Source organism: Rhamphochromis sp. 'chilingali', assembly GCF_963969265.1.
Source record: "Rhamphochromis sp. 'chilingali' genome assembly, chromosome: 13".
In the NCBI taxonomy this organism is placed as follows: Eukaryota; Metazoa; Chordata; class Actinopteri; order Cichliformes; family Cichlidae; genus Rhamphochromis; species Rhamphochromis sp. 'chilingali'.
In genome coordinates, this window is record NC_137940.1 from 21,150,085 (window position 1) to 21,169,222 (window position 19,138).

The 19,138-nt window shown below is 41.1% G+C and overlaps 1 protein-coding gene across 3 annotated transcripts in view; it reads left to right on the plus strand.

Moving 5' to 3' along the window:
• LOC308408169 (matrix-remodeling-associated protein 5) overlaps positions 1-13,656 on the plus strand; it is a 29,530-nt gene extending 15,874 nt beyond the window's left edge. Inside the window, exons 5-17 of one of the 3 annotated variants that reach the window (XM_080900306.1) lie at positions 33-271; positions 1,728-1,879; positions 2,097-5,153; positions 5,277-5,515; positions 6,263-6,551; positions 6,711-6,905; positions 7,029-7,547; positions 7,696-7,867; positions 8,198-8,464; positions 8,592-8,718; positions 9,032-9,112; positions 10,426-11,572; positions 12,325-13,656. In XM_080900306.1, coding sequence (XP_080756432.1) covers positions 33-271; positions 1,728-1,879; positions 2,097-5,153; positions 5,277-5,515; positions 6,263-6,551; positions 6,711-6,905; positions 7,029-7,547; positions 7,696-7,867; positions 8,198-8,464; positions 8,592-8,718; positions 9,032-9,112; positions 10,426-11,572; positions 12,325-12,878 — 7,038 coding nt within the window. In that variant the 3' untranslated portion in view covers positions 12,879-13,656. Of the gene's footprint in view, positions 1-32; positions 272-1,727; positions 1,880-2,096; positions 5,154-5,276; positions 5,516-6,262; positions 6,552-6,707; positions 6,906-7,028; positions 7,548-7,695; positions 7,868-8,197; positions 8,465-8,591; positions 8,719-9,031; positions 9,113-10,425; positions 11,573-12,324 lie in introns of all 3 variants that reach the window. The other 2 variants (XM_080900307.1, XM_080900305.1) reach the window with 2 other exon arrangements.
• Positions 13,657-19,138: the final 5,482 nt, after the last annotated feature.

Consider the following 19,138-nt stretch of genomic DNA (forward strand, 5'->3'; position numbering starts at 1 on the left):
TTTTCATAGTTCTGTCATTCACTATTTTACAGATCTTGAAGCTGAGTTACAACAAGCTAACGTCAATAAATCCTGGTTTGTTCGAGGGTCTTGTCGGTTTGATTCGTCTCCATTTGGACCACAACCTTATAGACTTTATAGAGCCATACTCCTTTTCTGGCCTGACCTCCCTAAAACTCCTGCAGCTGGAGGGGAACCTTCTCAAAGAGGTCCACCCGCATACCTTCATAACAGTGTCAGTACTAGGACACTTTTGGACCTCAGGACTCAAGTAAGACATCGAGAAATTTATCTGAAACTAACTTGAGGTTATTGAGTTTGTACCTAATTATCTATTTACATTATTTTGATTGGAAGTAAATATACGCAAGTAAGCCAAGCCGTTCAAAATATGGTTCACAGTGTAGCTCTCTACTAGGAAACCTTGTGCCCTGGCATTCATTTAGAAACTAGAATGGCTCAAAGAACCTGACAAACAAACGTAAACTCTGTGCGGTTCTCCTTTGAGCACTGCATACTTATGCTACAAGGCACCACAGCACAAAGGAAATTATTACAACCATGCGTAATGAATTTGCTATCTTGTTGCCTATTAAATGGTTGCCATGAAGACCGGGTCTGTAACCAGTTTAAGTCAGCTGCTGTCATCATGATGCCTCAAGATGGCAATGAAATGAAAATTAATGGAGTCGGTCTGCTATCAGTTTGTACTGTAATGGACTTGAGTTTGTAATTCCATGCAGTCTGTTTCTGATAATATAGTGATTAGATGTAAATATAATTTTAAAATAAATAAATAAAAACAAATGACCATCTGCATTTGCAGAAATTTACATCAACTTGAATTCAAAGGCTGGAACTGGAACCATATTGATCTAAAACTGAAATTCTTCCAGAAGTAGTGACATAGCTGCTTTCATTTAACTGTAAAAGGATTTAGGTGTTCAGAAATCTTGAGTTAGGTCGCTTCTAACAGATGACCCGTGCAGTCACCTTCCATTAAAAGTGGTCGGTCAGACATGTTGGTCACCACAGCTACTGAAAACTGGCTGCTAAATATCAAAAAATCCAATGAAATCACCAGGCAACAGCAGATTTCACCTGATTGTAAGGAGACTGCCATCCTATTTTTTTATTTATTTCTTTTTTGGTTTGCATGGTGCCGCCAATAGAAATGCTAATGTCCCATATTAGCCAGCTGATGGTTGTGAGAGCAAACCCAGACTCATGCCTTAACAAACTGGAGCTGTGTTTTTGTCGTGTGTTTTGGATTGCGTAATCCTGAAGTAGGCAGAGAGATGTACTGTTTTAGTTTAAGCAACATAATGTCTGATTACAAGTGACATTTTCTGTGTTTTTATGTGTTGAATATAAGAAGACACTTTTTAGAGGCCTTTAGCTCCCAGTGCAACTGATAATAGCCCCCAAAATGATTGTTTCAGTTAATGTATGCTTACTCTCAGACCAATCACATATGTGTTGCTCAGAAATTTCTCTTAGTGTAGCAACCTTCAAACAGAAGCTAAACAGGACCCCGAAAACAGTGTTTAAAGAGTTTCGATAGTTCCTAAAATTCTTGCATTGTGGATCTAGGATAGGATTGGATACACAGGTAATGTAATACATGTGTTTCCTTTCAATATGTGCAATGTACTCAACAATCTTTCCAGTCCCCATCACTCTGAAGACCCTTTAACAAAGACACCGTGTAAATGTTTTTGTCTCAGACACTTACATCTATCAGACAATCTGTTGGAGCAGTTACCTGCCGGAGCTCTGCAGACAGCTCCCAGACTTGAGCTCCTCTCGTTACATGGTAATCCTTGGACCTGCAACTGTCAGCTCCACTGGTTGATGGAATGGAGCTCCACACATGAAGGTATGAAAGCATAACCCTAGCCCTATTTCATCACATGAGCACTTTGAAAGCCTGGAAACATATTATCATTAAATATTTTTTATGGTACATGCACTTTCTCTAATTCATTGTAATTTCACTATTTCACCTTGTTTTCCTATCATCTCTTATATTTTCCCTTATTTTACCTCAATGCCTTACTTTTCCCTCCAAACTTTTTCCCCTCACATCCTTCCAGGAGTAATAAAGTGTAAGAAGGAACGTGGATCCAAAGACATATGCCCACAGTGTTCCTCACCTCAGCACCTGAATGGGACCCTTTTTCTCGGGTTAACTCCAGACAAGCTTACATGTGAACGACCGGCTCTTCGTTCCCCTCTCAAAAAGTGGGACAATCCAGTGTGGGCTGAATCAGAAGCAGAGCCTGACACTCCATACACTCGGGACTTTGAAAAACCTTTAGGTCATTTGACCATTGTTCTCTCAGATAGCCATGGAAACAGTGCTCATGTGGCATGTGATGTTCGCCATCCTGGAGACAGTTCACCTATGACGTGGGCGGCAAATCCACGTTCACCTAGGGACTTATCTGTCAATGTATCACTGGTGACTGCTATTGAATGCGAGATTGATCGAGAGAAATTGCAAAATCTGTGGCAACTGGTTGCGTATTACTACGAAAGCCCTGCAATTTTGGAGAGAGGTCATCAGAGGGGAAATGCAAGTGGAGTAACCTATCAGTACACACAAGCTGTGAATGAGAACTCTCCATATTTCACAGAACTAAAAGGGTATTTGGTAGCAGAACCCTCATGGCTGCTTCAACCCAGAGTCACTTTGAGGCTTAATAGAAAGCAGACAACGACCAAGAAACTGGTGATGGATTTCACTACTTTAATTACAAAGGACATCAACATCCACAGGGCTGAAGATGACAGTGACTTTGCGTCTTCCTGGGCACTAATTCGCAGAGGGACAGCAGGACGCGTTCAGACTGCTCTTGAAGGATCAAAGGTTAACTTAGAGTGCAGTGTCATTGCATCTGATCCACAGGTGAAAATGGAGTGGATGCTTCCAGATTTGTCCGTTGTGGAGGATGTAACTGATAAAATACACATTTCTGAAAATGGGCAGCTTGTGATTTTGAATGCCACACTGTCTGACTCCGGTGTCTACCACTGTATTGTCAGAACTAAAGCCGGTGTGGACTTGATGCCCTTGAGACTAACCATCAAAGAGCGCTCACTGAGTCCAACAGCTTTCAATGGTGAGAAAATTACAGTTGAGAGAGGGAACACTTTCTCTCTTCCTTGTGAGGTGACCTCGGCTCATCCCAGTCACACTATATGGTATCTACCCAGAAATCAAGTTCTTCTCCCCACACAACAGACAAGAAGAGCAGAAGTGATGGAGAATGGGACGTTGGTTGTAAGAAGACTGACGCTAGAAGATGCAGGGGAATATAGCTGCTTGGCCTCCAATCTGTATGGAGCTGACATGCTGACTCACATAGTGGAAGTCAGGGGAGAAAAGGCTTCTGAAAAGACTAAAGTACAAACTGAGAAAGAGCATCCTATCTTGACAGTTGCTTTGGAAGAACGAGAAGGCTCAGGGGGAGATTTTCAAGAAATTGTGCGTCCTTTTTCTACACAACTCCCTGAGAAGGTAGGATCGAGGCAAAGGAATCCTAACGGTTTTTCGAAAAGGATACGAATGAAAGATTCAAAGAGAAAACCTAATAAATCCATTAAGGAGTTGGATCCAAATCGTTGGGCAGAGATACTGGCAAAAGCTAATGCGAAACCAGGTGCTGCTCTGCCCACTGAGCAGACACTTGAGGAGCCAAGCACGGTAATCATCCAGCCAAGTACAGCCAAGCCTACAACTGCAGTTGCCACTATGGTTAATACTGCTGCTTACAACTTACATCACACCACTACACCTCAGACAGATTTTCCTATCAATGCGAAACTTAATCCTGAGGTACATTCAAACACAGGCCAGAAGGAGGATGTGAAAAAACACTCTGAAACATTAGAAAGTCCGATTCTTCAGACTGCTTCTCCCAGGACTACAGTTCCTTCTGGAGTTCGTCACCCAGTCGAACAGTCAGAAAATAAGCACTTAGGAGAGGGAGGAAGAAACGTTGACTTTGTTTCTGCTGGTTCAAACAGAAGAAGGCGCCCTTACAGACGTAGAAAACCCCCAGTGAGAAGAATCCACCCACATCTTAACCCCCTCTACCATTCATCAAACAAACCCCAAACAACTCTTCCCCCAACAACAACCACCACTCCAATGACAACAACGCCCATTACAACTACCACTACTACAACTACTACAACTGCAACAACTGTTCCAACCACAGTGGAAAGCTATGAAACCTTATCTGCTGAGTATCAGACAGAGGAAGATGAGTACTATGATGAATATAATTACAAAACTGGTGACAGTTTGGATGCTAAGGAAGATTTAAATAGTGAAATCCTTATTACAGCTCAGCAGCTTGCAATTAGCATTACCCCCTTTCCATCAGTTAAGGAGACTAATCCCCACGTAGGTCATTTGCCAGGTAGAAACCATTTACCTAATCCAAAGACAATCGTCACTCCTAAAATAAATAATTCAGCTTTACAGCCTGTTGAAGAAAAGACGAAGGATGTTGTACACTTAAAGAAACCCGAGATAAATAAAGTAGAGATGACAAAACAAACTCAAGGAAATGGCATCAACAATAAAAATCTGCTTCTAAAAGCATTGGAGGAGCAAGAGAAATATCAAATAGAAACAGAAGGGAGAAAGAAAGACACAGAAAAGTTGGTTACAGAGAGCTACAATACACGAGATATCTTGAGGTCAACAACACAACCGAGATTTTACACTCGACCTTCACCAGAGAAGAAAACACTAATGTACGCAAAGTCTTCATCCTCCAACATCTTTACATCACATTCAGCAAAAGGTGGAACCAGAGATGAGGGCACACAAAGAGAAGACAAATGGATACACAAACCAACTGTAAAGCCTCAAATGAGCAATTTCCCCATAATGGAGCCCCTTCACCCCTGGCTTCATCAAACCAACCAGGGAAGAGGACAAACTACCACCCAGAGGGTTACATATGGAAACCAAGACAGAAACACAGGAAGGCACACTAATGTGAATCCAGGCAGGCATTTCCAGCCTCCCAGAGTCCCTCCAACCTCTAGCTGGTCTTTACACCATCATCGTCATCATCATTATCCCCTGTACCCTTCCTGGCCAGGACAAAGATCTTTACCTCATCAAAATCAAGGTAAATAAAGTAGCATGCTATAATTTCCTTTCTAAAAAGTGTGGGTTGAACACACAACAATATTAGTTTTCTGTTATTTTCTGTAATTTTAAGCCTTATTGCAATTCATGGTTCTCATCCTAGGGTCACACCCTGCAGCTCTCCCGCACCCATGGGCTCATGGCGCATTTGTCACCAACAGACCAGAAATTACAGCTGAAACAGTCAAACCCACACCCACTGTTTCAGGAGCAGGGAATATCAGACTGACTTACTCAAACACCCACCTATCCCAGCATCATCGTCAGAATCATCATGTGGATGGCATGACCCAAACAAAAGACCAACTGTTTCTAACCAGGCTGAGGAACAGATACAGACAGGTATAATGGGGGGCTTGGGGCTGGTATAGAGTTCACATGGTTTGTTTTGTCTAATTTTGTACGTAAATACTCATAAGAAAATGTCTGGCAGAGACATGCTCATATTGGACAACCTCACAAAAATAGCATAACTGTCTTAGAAGACCAAAAAATGGTACCATGCTCTATCTGTTGCAAAGTTGTGAGGTATTGCAGGTCTATTGTCTTTTTTCACATCATTATGTTGTATTACACAAGATAAAATAATCTACCATCAAGAAAAATGTTCGTTCCCTACAGAGATTACCTTTGTTGACCAGTCTAAGGAAGTTTTTCTTTGATCATCCAAACTCCAAAGCTGAAGAGCTTTTTGCTTCTTTAAGCCCAGGGTAGGCTTGTAGGCTGGGAGTATGGTTCATGCTTCCTATTGCTTAATCTAATGTCTTCTGCAGCAAACAGGCCGTTGGAAATAAAATCTGTGTGAATAAATTCACCACAGACACAGACAGTTAGCACTAGCTCTTAAATAAAGCATTAACTACTGAAATCCGAGATTTGACTTTTTTAAACTGAAAACAAAGCTAAATGGAAATTTCATTTAGAAGTTGAATGTGTATTGAGTCCAATAGCACACATGTGGGATGATAAAGTTTCATGAAAAACTTTTTCAGTATCTGAGCTCAGTTTGGCTTCTTTCTTGTAATAGAAATTATGTTTATTTGAAAAATGTTGACATTAAAACAAAGGATCATGCTTGGTTTTTTCCAGGCACAGCTTGATCGCATTGCTCAGCTGGGGAGAATGGTTACACCCAAACCCCTCCCTAGTTACTACAATACTCCACCCCCCTTACTGCCTAAACCCAACCTTCCATCCCAACATAGACCTTACACCCCCAAACCAGCAGTGCCTACTGCTTCTTACACAAGCAACCTTCAGCCTGCAAACTCCGCTAAGCCTTCATCATCATCATCATTTTCTGGTTTCATGCCGACTCCTCTTCCCTACCATCACACCACTGCTGGGGCTTTGCATGAAGGTTGGTGGCCTGTTGGAGGTATGGTCATTTGAAAGAGCTATATTATATTATATTATATTATATTATATTATATTATATTATATTATATTATATTATATTATATTATATTATATTATATTATATGTTGTTTAGAAATTAATTCTGATAATACTGATGCTTTGATTAATTTAATAGCAGGACGAATTAGCTCCCGCCGTCCTACAACTGCACCTCCTTTCCGATGGATGTTTGAAGGTGGTGGTGGGGCTAAACCTCGCATTACCACAGTTACCACAGCAAGCGTGTCAGTGCTGGCAGAGAGTGATGTCCTCCTGCCGTGCAAAGCAACCGGGAATCCTGAACCCAATGTTGCTTGGACGAAAGTCTCAACAGGTAAGGCACAATTTACCATATGCTCGACTTTCAGCTCTGGTCTGGTATTAAATAGGTCTGCCATTTATTTTTTTTCTACTAGCAGAAATTCTTTGAAGTCTTTATGGTTTGGTCTCTCCTCAGGTGCCACTATCCCAGCTAACACCAAGCACGGTACCCGCTTTGAAGTCTTCAAAAATGGAACTTTTGTTATTAAAAACATCCAGCTTCAGGATCGAGGACAGTACCTTTGCACAGCCCAGAACAGGTTTGGATCAGATCGGATGGTCATCACCTTAGCTGTCCAAACGGAAGCACCCAAGATTCAACCACCCAAGTCCACAGAGATATCAGTCTACTTAGGAAAAAATGTGTTTCTGGACTGCCTGGCCTCTGGCAAACCACCAGCCCAGATTTCCTGGATTCTCCCAGACAAAACATTTGTTCGTGATGCCGGGACTCTTTCCACTATCCTCTCTCCAATGTCTCTGCTTCAGAATGGGACCCTTCACATTCATTCTGCTAATTTCTCCAGCAAAGGGAACTATAAATGTATCGCAAGCAATGCAGCAGGTGCAGATACAATTACTTATCATCTGCACGTAGCAGCTCTGCCTCCAAGCATAAGCGAAGAAGCACTGGATAATGTGATCATTGCTCCAGGTATGATACAGAAGCAGAGACTTTCCAGTAATTTGAATTCACACAACAAAAAAATATTGTCATCTACATTGAAAGTGTTTTTAAAGACATGGCTGAAACGTTCATAGAATCACAACCCTTCTAAACCAATAAATCTCTATCCAACCAGGCAGAAGTGTCTATCTTCACTGCTCTGTGAAGGGTGAACCACCACCTGCTCTCAAGTGGACGCTCTCAGCAGGTGTCCAAGTCAAACCCTCACAGTTTCTGGGACGCAGGCTGTTTGTCTTCCCAAATGGGACACTGTTCATCAAGAATGTTCTGCCATCTGATGGTGGGAGGTAAGAGATGGCCATTTCTTTTAGACAGTTTCAAAATAATTAAATAATTGTATGTATGAATGCAGCTATCTTGGCTCTACCTATTTTCACAAGTCATATAAATTGTTTTAAATTCCCGTGACATAGGGATTGGCATGCAGTTTTCTTATTTATGTTCCATACAGGATTGTTTAAAATAACATTATTGATCAACCATTAGCAGGTTTTAAAAATCGTGCGTTCCAAGCAGCACAGATTTATGAGTAAATTCCAATATGGTTGTTCTTATGTTCTTCTGTGACAGCTGAGTTGTTTAAAAGATGTCACTAAGCTGTGATCAGTCTCTCACAGGTATGAGTGTTTGGCCAGTAACACTGTGGGAATTGCCAAAAGAACGATCCAGCTGGATGTGAGAGCAGATTCATCTACCTTCTCTCGCCAACCTCCTCCTCCTCTTCCCATTCCTCCAACACACCGGCATGCTACCCCATCCCGTCAACACACCGTCTCAGCTATGTATGGTTCTGCTGTTTACCTCCATTGTCCGGAGTCTACTGACTCCACGAGAGGGACCATCTGGCAACTACCATCCAAAACGATCCTGGATCATCGATACAGGTAACTGAAATGTCCCATTTTGTGAACCAGTACAACACTAACAAAGAGATTACTCAAAATGTTTGGGTTGCCTTTAAACCAGACTGCTTTAATCTCAGTGCCTTTTCTCTCCCCCATCTGCCTCCAGTCCAGAGAGACCAATTAAAGTTTTCCGTAATGGGACCCTAAGGATTCTTCAGTTAACTGAGCTGGATGGTGGAAGTTATCTGTGTGTCTTCCAGCGACCCAATGGAGAGGACATGGAGCTTTTCCAGGTAATAACAAGTCAGAGCAATATGGGGCCAGTTCATTTTGTTGCCAACTCCTTGGAAGCTCATTAGTATCGCTTCCTTGTTGATAACTATTAATGTTCGAAAACACTGTGCCTTCCATTAAAGGTGAGGTCTGTCCTCACTGTTTTGTTTTTTTTAATGTGGGCTGAGTAAAGCTAAAGCAGCTGTTGTGTCAGTGATAAATACTAAAAGTGGATTTTCATAACTTTCACCAATATGTAGCTGACTGATAAGAAATATGAACCAAGGTTTGCTGTTATTTACAATAACATACTTTATGCATTTGTTTTATTAGGTTGAGGTGTTAATGACCCCTCCGAAAATCGAACATGTGAGGATGGCACAGACCAGGGTCACTTTTGGGGAAAACTTCCAGGTATGTATCTGTGTGTGATAACTCTAGTATATGCCAAGTCATTGAGTCCATTGTCTCAAGAAAAACAGTAATTTACTTTACCAAATGGACCATCCCAGCCTTGCCGTAATGGTCTATTTGATTCACTTTTTTTATTGTTTATTTTATTTCATTTTCACTTGCTAAATACGGGACAGATTTGACTGGGGGAAAGAAAGGGGAGAAAGAAAGAGGGAAAGAAAAACAGTGGGGAAGAGGGACGGGGATAAAGGGCAAAAAACAAAAACAAACAAAAAGTAAATCCATTGGGTATCTTTCTTCGCCTTTAGACAATAATTCTGATGGCAAAAGAGCCAAACGGGACAGGCAAAAAGACAAACAACCCCCCCCCCCCCCCCCCCCCCCCCCCAAAAAACCCCCCCAAAACAAAACAGTAATTTCAGGACGTTTGCCCTGGAAAGAACCCTGAACACTTGATTCCTAAAGTTAAGGCATCTGGTGCTCTGTTATGCTTTGAGTCCTCTTCTCCCATAAGTGTGAAGAGTCGCCGCAAATCTACATCTAAATCATTGTTAGCAACATATAGATGAATATCAGCTAATGTTACATTAATTCTATGGTGGAAAAGTCTAAGGAGACATTCACACAGGATGCATTGCAAATTGCTTTGTAGCTAATTGTTAGTCACTAGCAAACACCTAGATAATACCTGAAATATTTTCCACATTGTAATATGCCAATCACCAGTATCCTCACCTTAAGGTTGAGAAATGTTTAACTCAGGACTGACAACTTCAAGTTGCTAGTGAACTTTGTGAACATCATTGACTTTCTATGGGCTCACCCTATTATTGCTAGTTGCTTCCTGTGTGGGCAGCCCTATTTTATATTTAATTATTAATAATTATTCATGATTATATTCATAATTATGAATAATTATTTATATGTATTATTTCTCTCATAGCAGAATCTATACTAATAAGTATATTAAGACCAACTTTCATGTTGGTCTTAAAACATCTTTGTATAGCAGAGCAACCAATCAATCGATGTCATGAGGTATTTTTGGTTTTTTGAGGCACAATGTGACCTAACAGTTCACTTTACTATGTGCTAGTTTTTCCTTTATATGATTTAGTTCTACTTATAAAACCAATGGAAAGATTATCAAGCTGTTATTGAGCAGGGTCAGGATGGGTTGATGACTCAAACAGCAGACTTCATGTTTCTTTTAACCATGATTCTTCCATAATACATAATTCTTCATACCCAGTTGTATAGATCAGCTGTTTGGATTCATCGGTATACTTGCCTCTCCCCTACCTTCATTCTAGGTGGACTGTGTGGCAACTGGCCTACCCGATCCAGAAGTTTTCTGGAGTCTTCCAGATGGAACAATAATCAACAACGCCCTTCAGTCAGATGATAGCGGCCTTCGTAACCGCCGACATGTTATGTTTGGCAATGGAACTTTACTTCTCCAGCAGATGGGCAAAAAAGATGAGGGTGACTACACTTGTTATGCCAAGAACAAACTGGGAAAAGATGAAAGAAAAGTGAGCGTCAAAGTGGGACCAAATGCTCCGAAAATTAGATTCAAGTCACAATCACTAGTGACGATAAAACTGGGAGAATCAGCCAAACTGAGTTGTGAGGCAACTGGTGAACCTACACCTAGAATCACATGGATCTCACCACAAAAGGATGTCATACCAGCATCATCCGACAAATTTCAGATTATGGATGGTGGAATGTTACTCGTAAAGAAAGTGACACTGTCTAGTGAAGGAATATACACATGTTTGGCACGAAATTCAGCTGGTGATGATGTAAAGAACATAAAAGTTGAAGCTGAGCCCCAGGAACCCTTTATCAATGGTGTGAAAGGGAGGAGTACCACCAAGGTTTTGGGTGTATCGTACCAAACAGCACATCTGCATTGTAGAGTGGAAGGAAAACCCGAACCAAGAGTCTGGTGGGTTACTCCTTATGGCCTCTCACTCCCAGCACCCTACCTCGGAGGTCGCTTTCAAGTCCATCAAAATGGTACCTTGGAGCTGAGGGGGATAAGGAAAACAGATGAAGGGAGGTATATGTGTCTAGCAAAAAACAACATGGGTGAAGCCTCACTTTTGGTTGAATTTGATGTAGCATCATTAGCAGAGAAACCCACTTTTTCTGTTCCCAATATTGAGATCTTACCAATAAAGCCAGATGGAGGGGAACTGATTCTTGAGTGCTCTGCCCGTGGCAAGCCAAACCCAGAGTTTTCATGGATACTACCCAATGGCACATTGTTGATGCCTGGTGCTAGACTCCAGCGGTTCACCCATTATTTAGGCAATGGAACTCTGCGGATCTCTCGACCAGTTCCAGCTGATAAAGGAGTGTATCGGTGCCTAGCAAAAAATGTTGCAGGACAAGCAGAGAAACGTTATGCCCTGGAAGCTGGGAGGAAGCCAGTGATCAGAGGATCTACAGGTATGTTTGTGTTTTTTTATCCAAAATTAATGTAACAGAAATGTCTTTTGTTATGTGTCATTCATATGTGAAAAAGAAAGAAATATATTTGTGTAATGCCCGCTGTCTTTGGACCAAGACCAGTTTTAATTATTTTCCCACTTTTTAATAGCGACTGCAAAATGTGTCTGTTTGACCAAGAGCACTTCCTCTTAACCCTTGGGTGAACCTGGGACCCCAGCGGTCCCCAACCCCCGGGCCATGGACCGGTACCGCGCCGTGAGTCGTTTGGTACCGGGCCACGAGAGTCTCGGGTGTGCAATTTATGGTTTTCAGGGTTTTTATCGTTAACTCGGTTTCCCTGGGTCTTTTCCCGTGTTGTAGTTGTGTCTTATTTTGAAAGAAATATTTACGTGTTACCATAGCAACCAGAGAGTATTAAGGGGCAGAGTTATTATATTTACAAAATCCCACAGTTTTTGTCTTGGTCGTATCATTTATTTTGTTTTATTTATCCACGGCATCTTAAAGTCCGGTCCATGAAAATATTGTCTGACATTAAACCGGTCCGTGGCGCAAAAAAGGTTGGGGACCGCAGGTCTTAAAGGTTTTAGTTGTTTTGGTCTGCACCCAAGTATAATTTTTGTGTTCAGAGGTTCTGCCAAAGAGTCAACGCATGTTTGTGTTATCTCAGTTCTACCATATCATTGTATTTATTGTGTCTATCATTTTAGCAAGAGATTATCTTACTGTTACAATTTGACTTTTTCCAGGTGGGATGAAGATCACTTATGGCCTCAATCTGAACTTGCCTTGCACTGTGGATGGCTGGCCGCAGGCATCAATCACATGGATCCTGCCCAATGGTGTTGTTTTGGACAAACCTCAAACTATTGGCCGAATATCTTTCTTTCCCAATGGTACGCTCCAGCTCAGGCAGATGGCTACCTTTGACAAAGGAACATACATTTGTAAAGCTTCCAACTCTTTCGGGTCGTCAGCACTATCCTACCCAGTCACTGTGATGGTGTTCCCTCCACAAATCACAAGTACAATGACTTCCATCACCAGAGCGTACAGGGGATCGCCCGTCATGTTAAAGTGTGTCGCAACTGGTATTCCCAAGCCAGACATTTCATGGACATTACCTGGGCGCACCACACTGGCTCCCCACAGCCGGTACACAGTACAGGGAGGAATTCATATGACAGAGGAGGGCAGTCTGGTCATACAGAACCCTGTGCTCATGAACTCTGGTATTTACAAATGCAACGCAAAAAATGCCCTCGGAACAGATTTCAAATCGACGTACTTACAAGTTGTTTGAATTACTTTAACAATCATTTGTACTCAGAATATCTCACAGCAGTGGTCTGGATAGGATTTTTTTCCATTAGGATTTGAATATATCGTCAGTGACGAGGCAGATTTAAAGCTGGTTGACTAATGGCTTCGCTTGAGATTTCACGCACTGCAGTTTGAAAATGAACATTTATTATTTGTGAAGCGTAAATCACGTTTTCTGATTGTTTGTTTGTTTTTTGCAGACGTTTTGTTCAGTATACCTACTGACCCTACAGGTCTTTTGTCCTGTTGCAAGCACATCTTCTCGGCATTACTCCCATAGATGTGATCTCACGTTACCCTTATAACATTATAGTTTATTACATTTTACTTCCCTAAAAAAATTGTTGCCACTTAACAGCAAGTTCTGTCAGCTGACACACCTTCATGCTTTACTTTCTGTACCCACCATCTGCATACAGTATTGCAGTTTTTTGTTTTTGGCAGATTAAAGTGTTTTTATAAAGATTCAACAGTTCATGGTACAGAAGAGTAGAGCTTACTGCAGACATCTGTAAGTCGTAGCTGTGGAGCGATCTTAAACTGCTTGTTTGCTAAGTACCATACATGATAAGCTTTCAATGTCTCTTTTCTATGAGGATTCAATTACCTCTTATTACTACAGTGTGTTTGAGCAAATAATTTAGTGTATGTATCAATATCATTTATTCATGTTCATAATGGTGGGAAGGAGTAGTTCATAGCTGGTTGTGAACTATTAACAAAATATGTAAGTACATAATTTATAAGTTAGTAATAAAATATCCAGGTTTTTATTGTTTTTTGTTGTTTTTATTGTTCTTTTCTTCTCTGTTTGTTTTTTGTGGGTTTGCATTGTGCGTTGAACTTGCTGCAGATGGTGATTTAAATGCAGAATGACAGAGCCCTTCTTCTATATAACAATATTGCCAGTTTGCAAGCAATTTACTCCTCTATCAAAGACATGCGTTGTGGGAGTCGCCAATCTGTGTGAGATTGATTATAGTCAGTTCAAGTGGGACTTAGTTGTTTGGAGACAGGTTTCATCCCACCAGAAAACCTGTGCAATTACCTTGCAGTCAAAAGTGGTCACACAGAGGTTGCAGGTGTTGCACGCTGATCCTCTTTATGACCATCTGACCACCATTACTACTTGCAGTTAGTGGGCAACCTCCACACATGCCATAGTCCAGCACTGGTTGGTTGTTATTTTTGGAGTCTGTGAAACTCTCTGAGTCCAGGATGAGCAGAGTAGATGTTTATGTCATCCTTGGGTTTGAGCCCAGACCTTCCCCGCCTCATTCTGACCATCAGTCATGTTCATCCCTTGCACTTCATACAGCACATTCAATTTAAATTCAATTCAATTCAATTTTATTTATGAAGCACCAAATCACAACAACAGCTGCTGAAAGGTGCTTTATATTATAAAGTAAAGATACAACAATAATACAAAGAACACAGAGAAAACCCCAACAATCGGAACAATCAGAACAATCAGCAAGTGTGGGCGATGGTGGGAAGAAAGGAAACTCCAGCAGAACCAGGCTCAGGGAGGGACGGTCATCTGCCATGACCAGTTTGGGGGTGAGAGGAGGAAACCAGCACAAAAAGAGCCAGAGACTAATAATAACCATTGATTAAATGCAGGGAGGTGTATAAACATATAATGAGTGAAAAAAGGTGACTGAAGAAGAAACAATCAGTGCATCACAGCAAGCACACAGCAGCCTGCACCTGCTGCAGTGTAACTAAGGGAGGATTCAGGACCACCTGATCCAGCTCTGTGTGCTTTATCAAAAAGGAAAGCCTAATCTTAAAAGCAGGGTGCAACACATGCATCCATATGACCTCTTACTCTTGACAATGGGGCTGGTGTGGCTTCTCACCAAGTATGTTTCATGACAAACACACACTCACTTTCACCTTGTTAAAGATGCAGCGCTTGATGACCGGTCATGATGAATGTTTGCTTTAACTTTTATTCTTATTTTTTCTCCCTTTTCCCCTCTTTTTTATAATGTCTTCTCTTTTCTTTTGTCTGTCAGCTCTGGCATTGTTGAACAGCACACGAATAAAATTTACAGTAAAAGAAATTAGAATAAACTGTCACAGAAGAGGAGCCTACACAGAGTTTATAGAGCTCCTTGTGGCAAAGCAAATGTATTTGGCATAATAGTGTATTCAGACCAGGAGAGGATGCCATGATAACAACCTCCACCTCATCAGCTTTTACTTAAAGGCAAGCTCAAGCACCCAGTCTCCTCCAGGTTGTCTGCCTCCTCAGGTTCCTTTATGTTAGTCCTATGAAAGTTATCACTCTCTCTGTTAACGTCTGTGTCTCCTGTTTACCAGTGTCTTCACCAGTTTGTCTGAAGGCCCGTTCTGGAACACTCCCCTCACTTACTGACCTGCTGGGTCACTTTTGTTATGGATTCAAATATTGGGGATGGATACAAGAGGAAAACCAAAATAACAACACTGGTCCGGCCGGGTTGAGTCAAACGATGATTTCAATGTAAACGCGTGGGAGATGGACACCGTACGCAGACAGCATGAGATCTCAAAATGGTGGAGCATTGATCAAACTCTTATAGCCTCTAGTGGCCCCCACCTAATCATAAAAGCCTAAACATTCACATTCTTTCTCTCACACGGCGCCTAGGCTACGACCTTGGCTCCCTGTTTATCTGCTCCTGCTGAGATGGGGCAGAAAACCTCTCCGGTATGTTCTGCTCTCTTCTAGTCAGACAAATAAGGCGATGACTTTCTACGAACAGTATTTCTTATAACTCAGCAGTATAATGCATCATAAAACAATATCATTCATTCACAATAAATCAGCAGTCTAATGTAATGCAAATCAGTTTAACAAATGTAATAGTTATCACCTTCTTCTAATTCAGGAGAATAATGCAAACTAAAACTACATAATAATTTACAATCTTTAATTAGGGGTCTAACATGGCATAGAATAATATTATAATCCCACACTCTCCAATGATCTCTTTACCTGTGGACGAACAAACCAGTGGCCTCCGCTTCTGAAAATAAAGCTTGATTTAGACTTCTGTGGAAAGAAATCTATGTCCTAACTGACATTGTAACCAGAAACTCCTTTAATTTCTACACTGCAACCTTCCACAACATTCAAGTCATCGTGGTAACCGTCGACCAGACGTGTAGTTACATTTCTCGAGGTGCATCAGGTTAAGTCAAAGGATGCAGCGTAGGGTTAAAATGGGATTAGTGTTATGGTGTCATTGATCTGACAGAGAATTATAAAATCACATGTAACTGTCACAGCTCAGAGTAAGCACTGCATTCACACTCACCCTCACTAACTGCGCTGCTCATGAGTGACACGACAAAACTTGAGGACATGGAGGACTGGAGTCCGGCTAAAGGCTGGTTGTGCCACCTAAAGACACATATAGGACAATAATGGTATGTGTAACAAAGCTTCAAGTTTGAACTTAATTTGATGCCATAGATGTGGAAACTGAGGCTGAAATTTCAAAGCTGCAGAGGACAGAATTTCACATGTATTAACTGTTATTTTCCTTCTTTTTTTTCCTCCTGAAGTTTTAGTGAGAGAGGAAAACAACTTAGACTGAGTAATCATAAAAAGTCATCTATGGATAACTACATGTTATTTTTGTAACACTGGGGTATTATTTTGTTTGTATACGTGTATCCAAATGTGTGCTATATTTCACTGGGCTCACTAGAATGTGAATGTCCCACTGAGCATCGCTTTCAGACAAACAGGCCTTTTTCTGAGGATGAAGGGGAGCTTTGTCAGACAGAAACGTTGGGATTGTTTGACACTGGGAGTGACTTTTTTTTTTTTGCGTGTGTGCGTGTGCGTGTAAGAAAAGGATTATGTTTGTCTCTTTGAGAGAGAGAAAATGTGCACGTCTGTGAGGAAGAGACTGCGTCTGTGTCTTAACGGATTTGTTCAAACAGAGAGTGGCACGCCTGTTTGTCTGTGCAAGAAAAACAAGTGTTTGGTGATTCTGTCTGCATTTCAGTCTGATATCAGCAAACAGTGAGTGTGCATACACGTGAACAAGGCTGCGTGTTTCTCAGCTGTCACTTCTGCTGCGTTGAGTCAAGATGGAAACACAGCAGCTCAAACGTGCTGCAGCTTCTTGTACAGCATCGTTTCAGACGGTGAGTGAAACAGACTCTGTCTCTTCCTTCTGTTTCTTCGTTTCAAAGCATCAGCTGTTATGCATCAGACTTTTTTTTTATCTCAACTGCAACAAAAATAACTAAACTTTAAAATAATAATAATAATAATCCAGGAGACTGGGAGCTGAGGAAAACTTGTGCTGTGTACTGTGGCATGACTGGTTGGTCTACAACTTTGGTCCATGAAATGCTGTAAAATCTCCAGGATGATCGTTGCATTGACTTTGGACTCGATAAAACACAGTGGATGACAGCGGCTGGTGTGGCACCTCAAATTATCAGAGACTGCAGACACGTGACGACAGGTTTCAAACACCTTCTAAATTTCTAAATGAAATGCAAAGTTACTTTTCATGTGAAAAGAGGACCCTGGACCACTGAACAACAGTTCAGCTTATTCCCTGTAAGATGTTACTGATGTCGCTGTTTCAAGAGGGCTTTGTTTTAGGAATTTGCTGAAGAAATCTGTGCACGGTGGCTCTTGATGCACTGACACCAGCCTCTGTCCACTCCCTGTGAAGCTCTCCAAAGTTCTTGAAACACCTTGACTCGACAATCCTGTGCTGCGGTCATCTTTGTTTCTTTTGCATCTTTTCCAACCCTGATTTTCCCTTCCTGCCAACTTTCAGTTCATATTCTTCAATTTAGCACTCTGTGAACAGCCAGTCCTGTCAGCAGTTACCTTCTGTGGCTAACTCCTCATGGAGTGTACTGACTGTCACCATCTGTGGCTGTGTTAACATGAATTGGAGTGCCTTAGAGAATCGCCTCATGACAATCTCATGTTGTGACAGCCTTCATTAGCATTAAGCTGTTTCACTCGCAGACAGAAAACTTTATGTTATCTTAAAACGGTTGTTCTCTGTATTGCTCTTTCTTTTTGTTCACTTAAATCGAGCGAGGAATCTGGGAACACTGCAATCCTTTGCATTATGAACTTCTTGGTTTATGGAATGTGACAGTGTGACAAGCCGATCAGCTCATGTGACGACAGACAGTGTGAGAAAATCTTTCACTTTCTTTCTCTGTTACACCCTGAAAGGAAATGCTTGAATTATAGAAAAACCTTCTGTTTACTTCAGTACTTTAAGTGCATCACATTTTAAACTGTAATCTTTATACTATCTTGAATCTAGAAGGAAGTAATTATGACTAATGACAGTGGATGAAAAACAAGCTAATAGAGAGTTCTGCTCATGAACTGTAAACACAAGGTGAACGTAAAGAGATGAACTGTTGACCATGACAAAGCCCTGTGGCCCTGGTGTAATTTATATTAACTTCCAATCCTAGTATTACAATATGATTACGTTATAAATAAATAATATCACAATAATTAGGTTTGACTATGACTAAATAGTGTTTCTAGTGATGTGTAGGTGCCCTGCTTGGCATGAGTCTTTTTTCACATGTCTTTATAACAGTTTGGGTATTTTTTAGGTACTCGACAGATTTCAGAAAGAAGAGATAAAATTAGAAGTCTGGAGGTGAGATTGCTCTTTGGGTCTGGTAACATGAGCTGGCTGAATTTAGGCTATCAGCTGATTATATTTAATGGCCTTTGTGGCATCAATGTTACAATGTTTTGTGGTTATAATGATGCAGTTCAGTAAATTTAAATGTAAATATCCTATGTTTCTATAATATGGTGCATTAGTCATTACCACTCAGGGCTGCCGCTCCCCAAGCCTGGTTCTGAGGTTTCTTCCTTTTAAAGGAGTTTTCCCTCCCACTGTCACCAAAGCGCTTGTTCACAGGGGGTCATCTGATTGTTGGGGTTTTCTCTGTATTACTGTAGGGTCTTACATTGCAATATAAAGCACCATGAGGCAAGTGCTCATTTACAACTTTTTAAACTGCATTTCATTGAATTGTCAATTATTTTTATTATTCATAAATTATTATTATTATTATTATTATTATTATTATTATTATTAGTCAATTGATTTTTTTTTTTATTGTATTCTTCTCCCTTTAAGGCCACAGTCAGCTGCTGAAAGGAGCATCGTTGGTATTGTTGCCTCCCTCGTCTCCTCCTTCTTTTCTCCTTTCCCCTCCCTTCTCCCG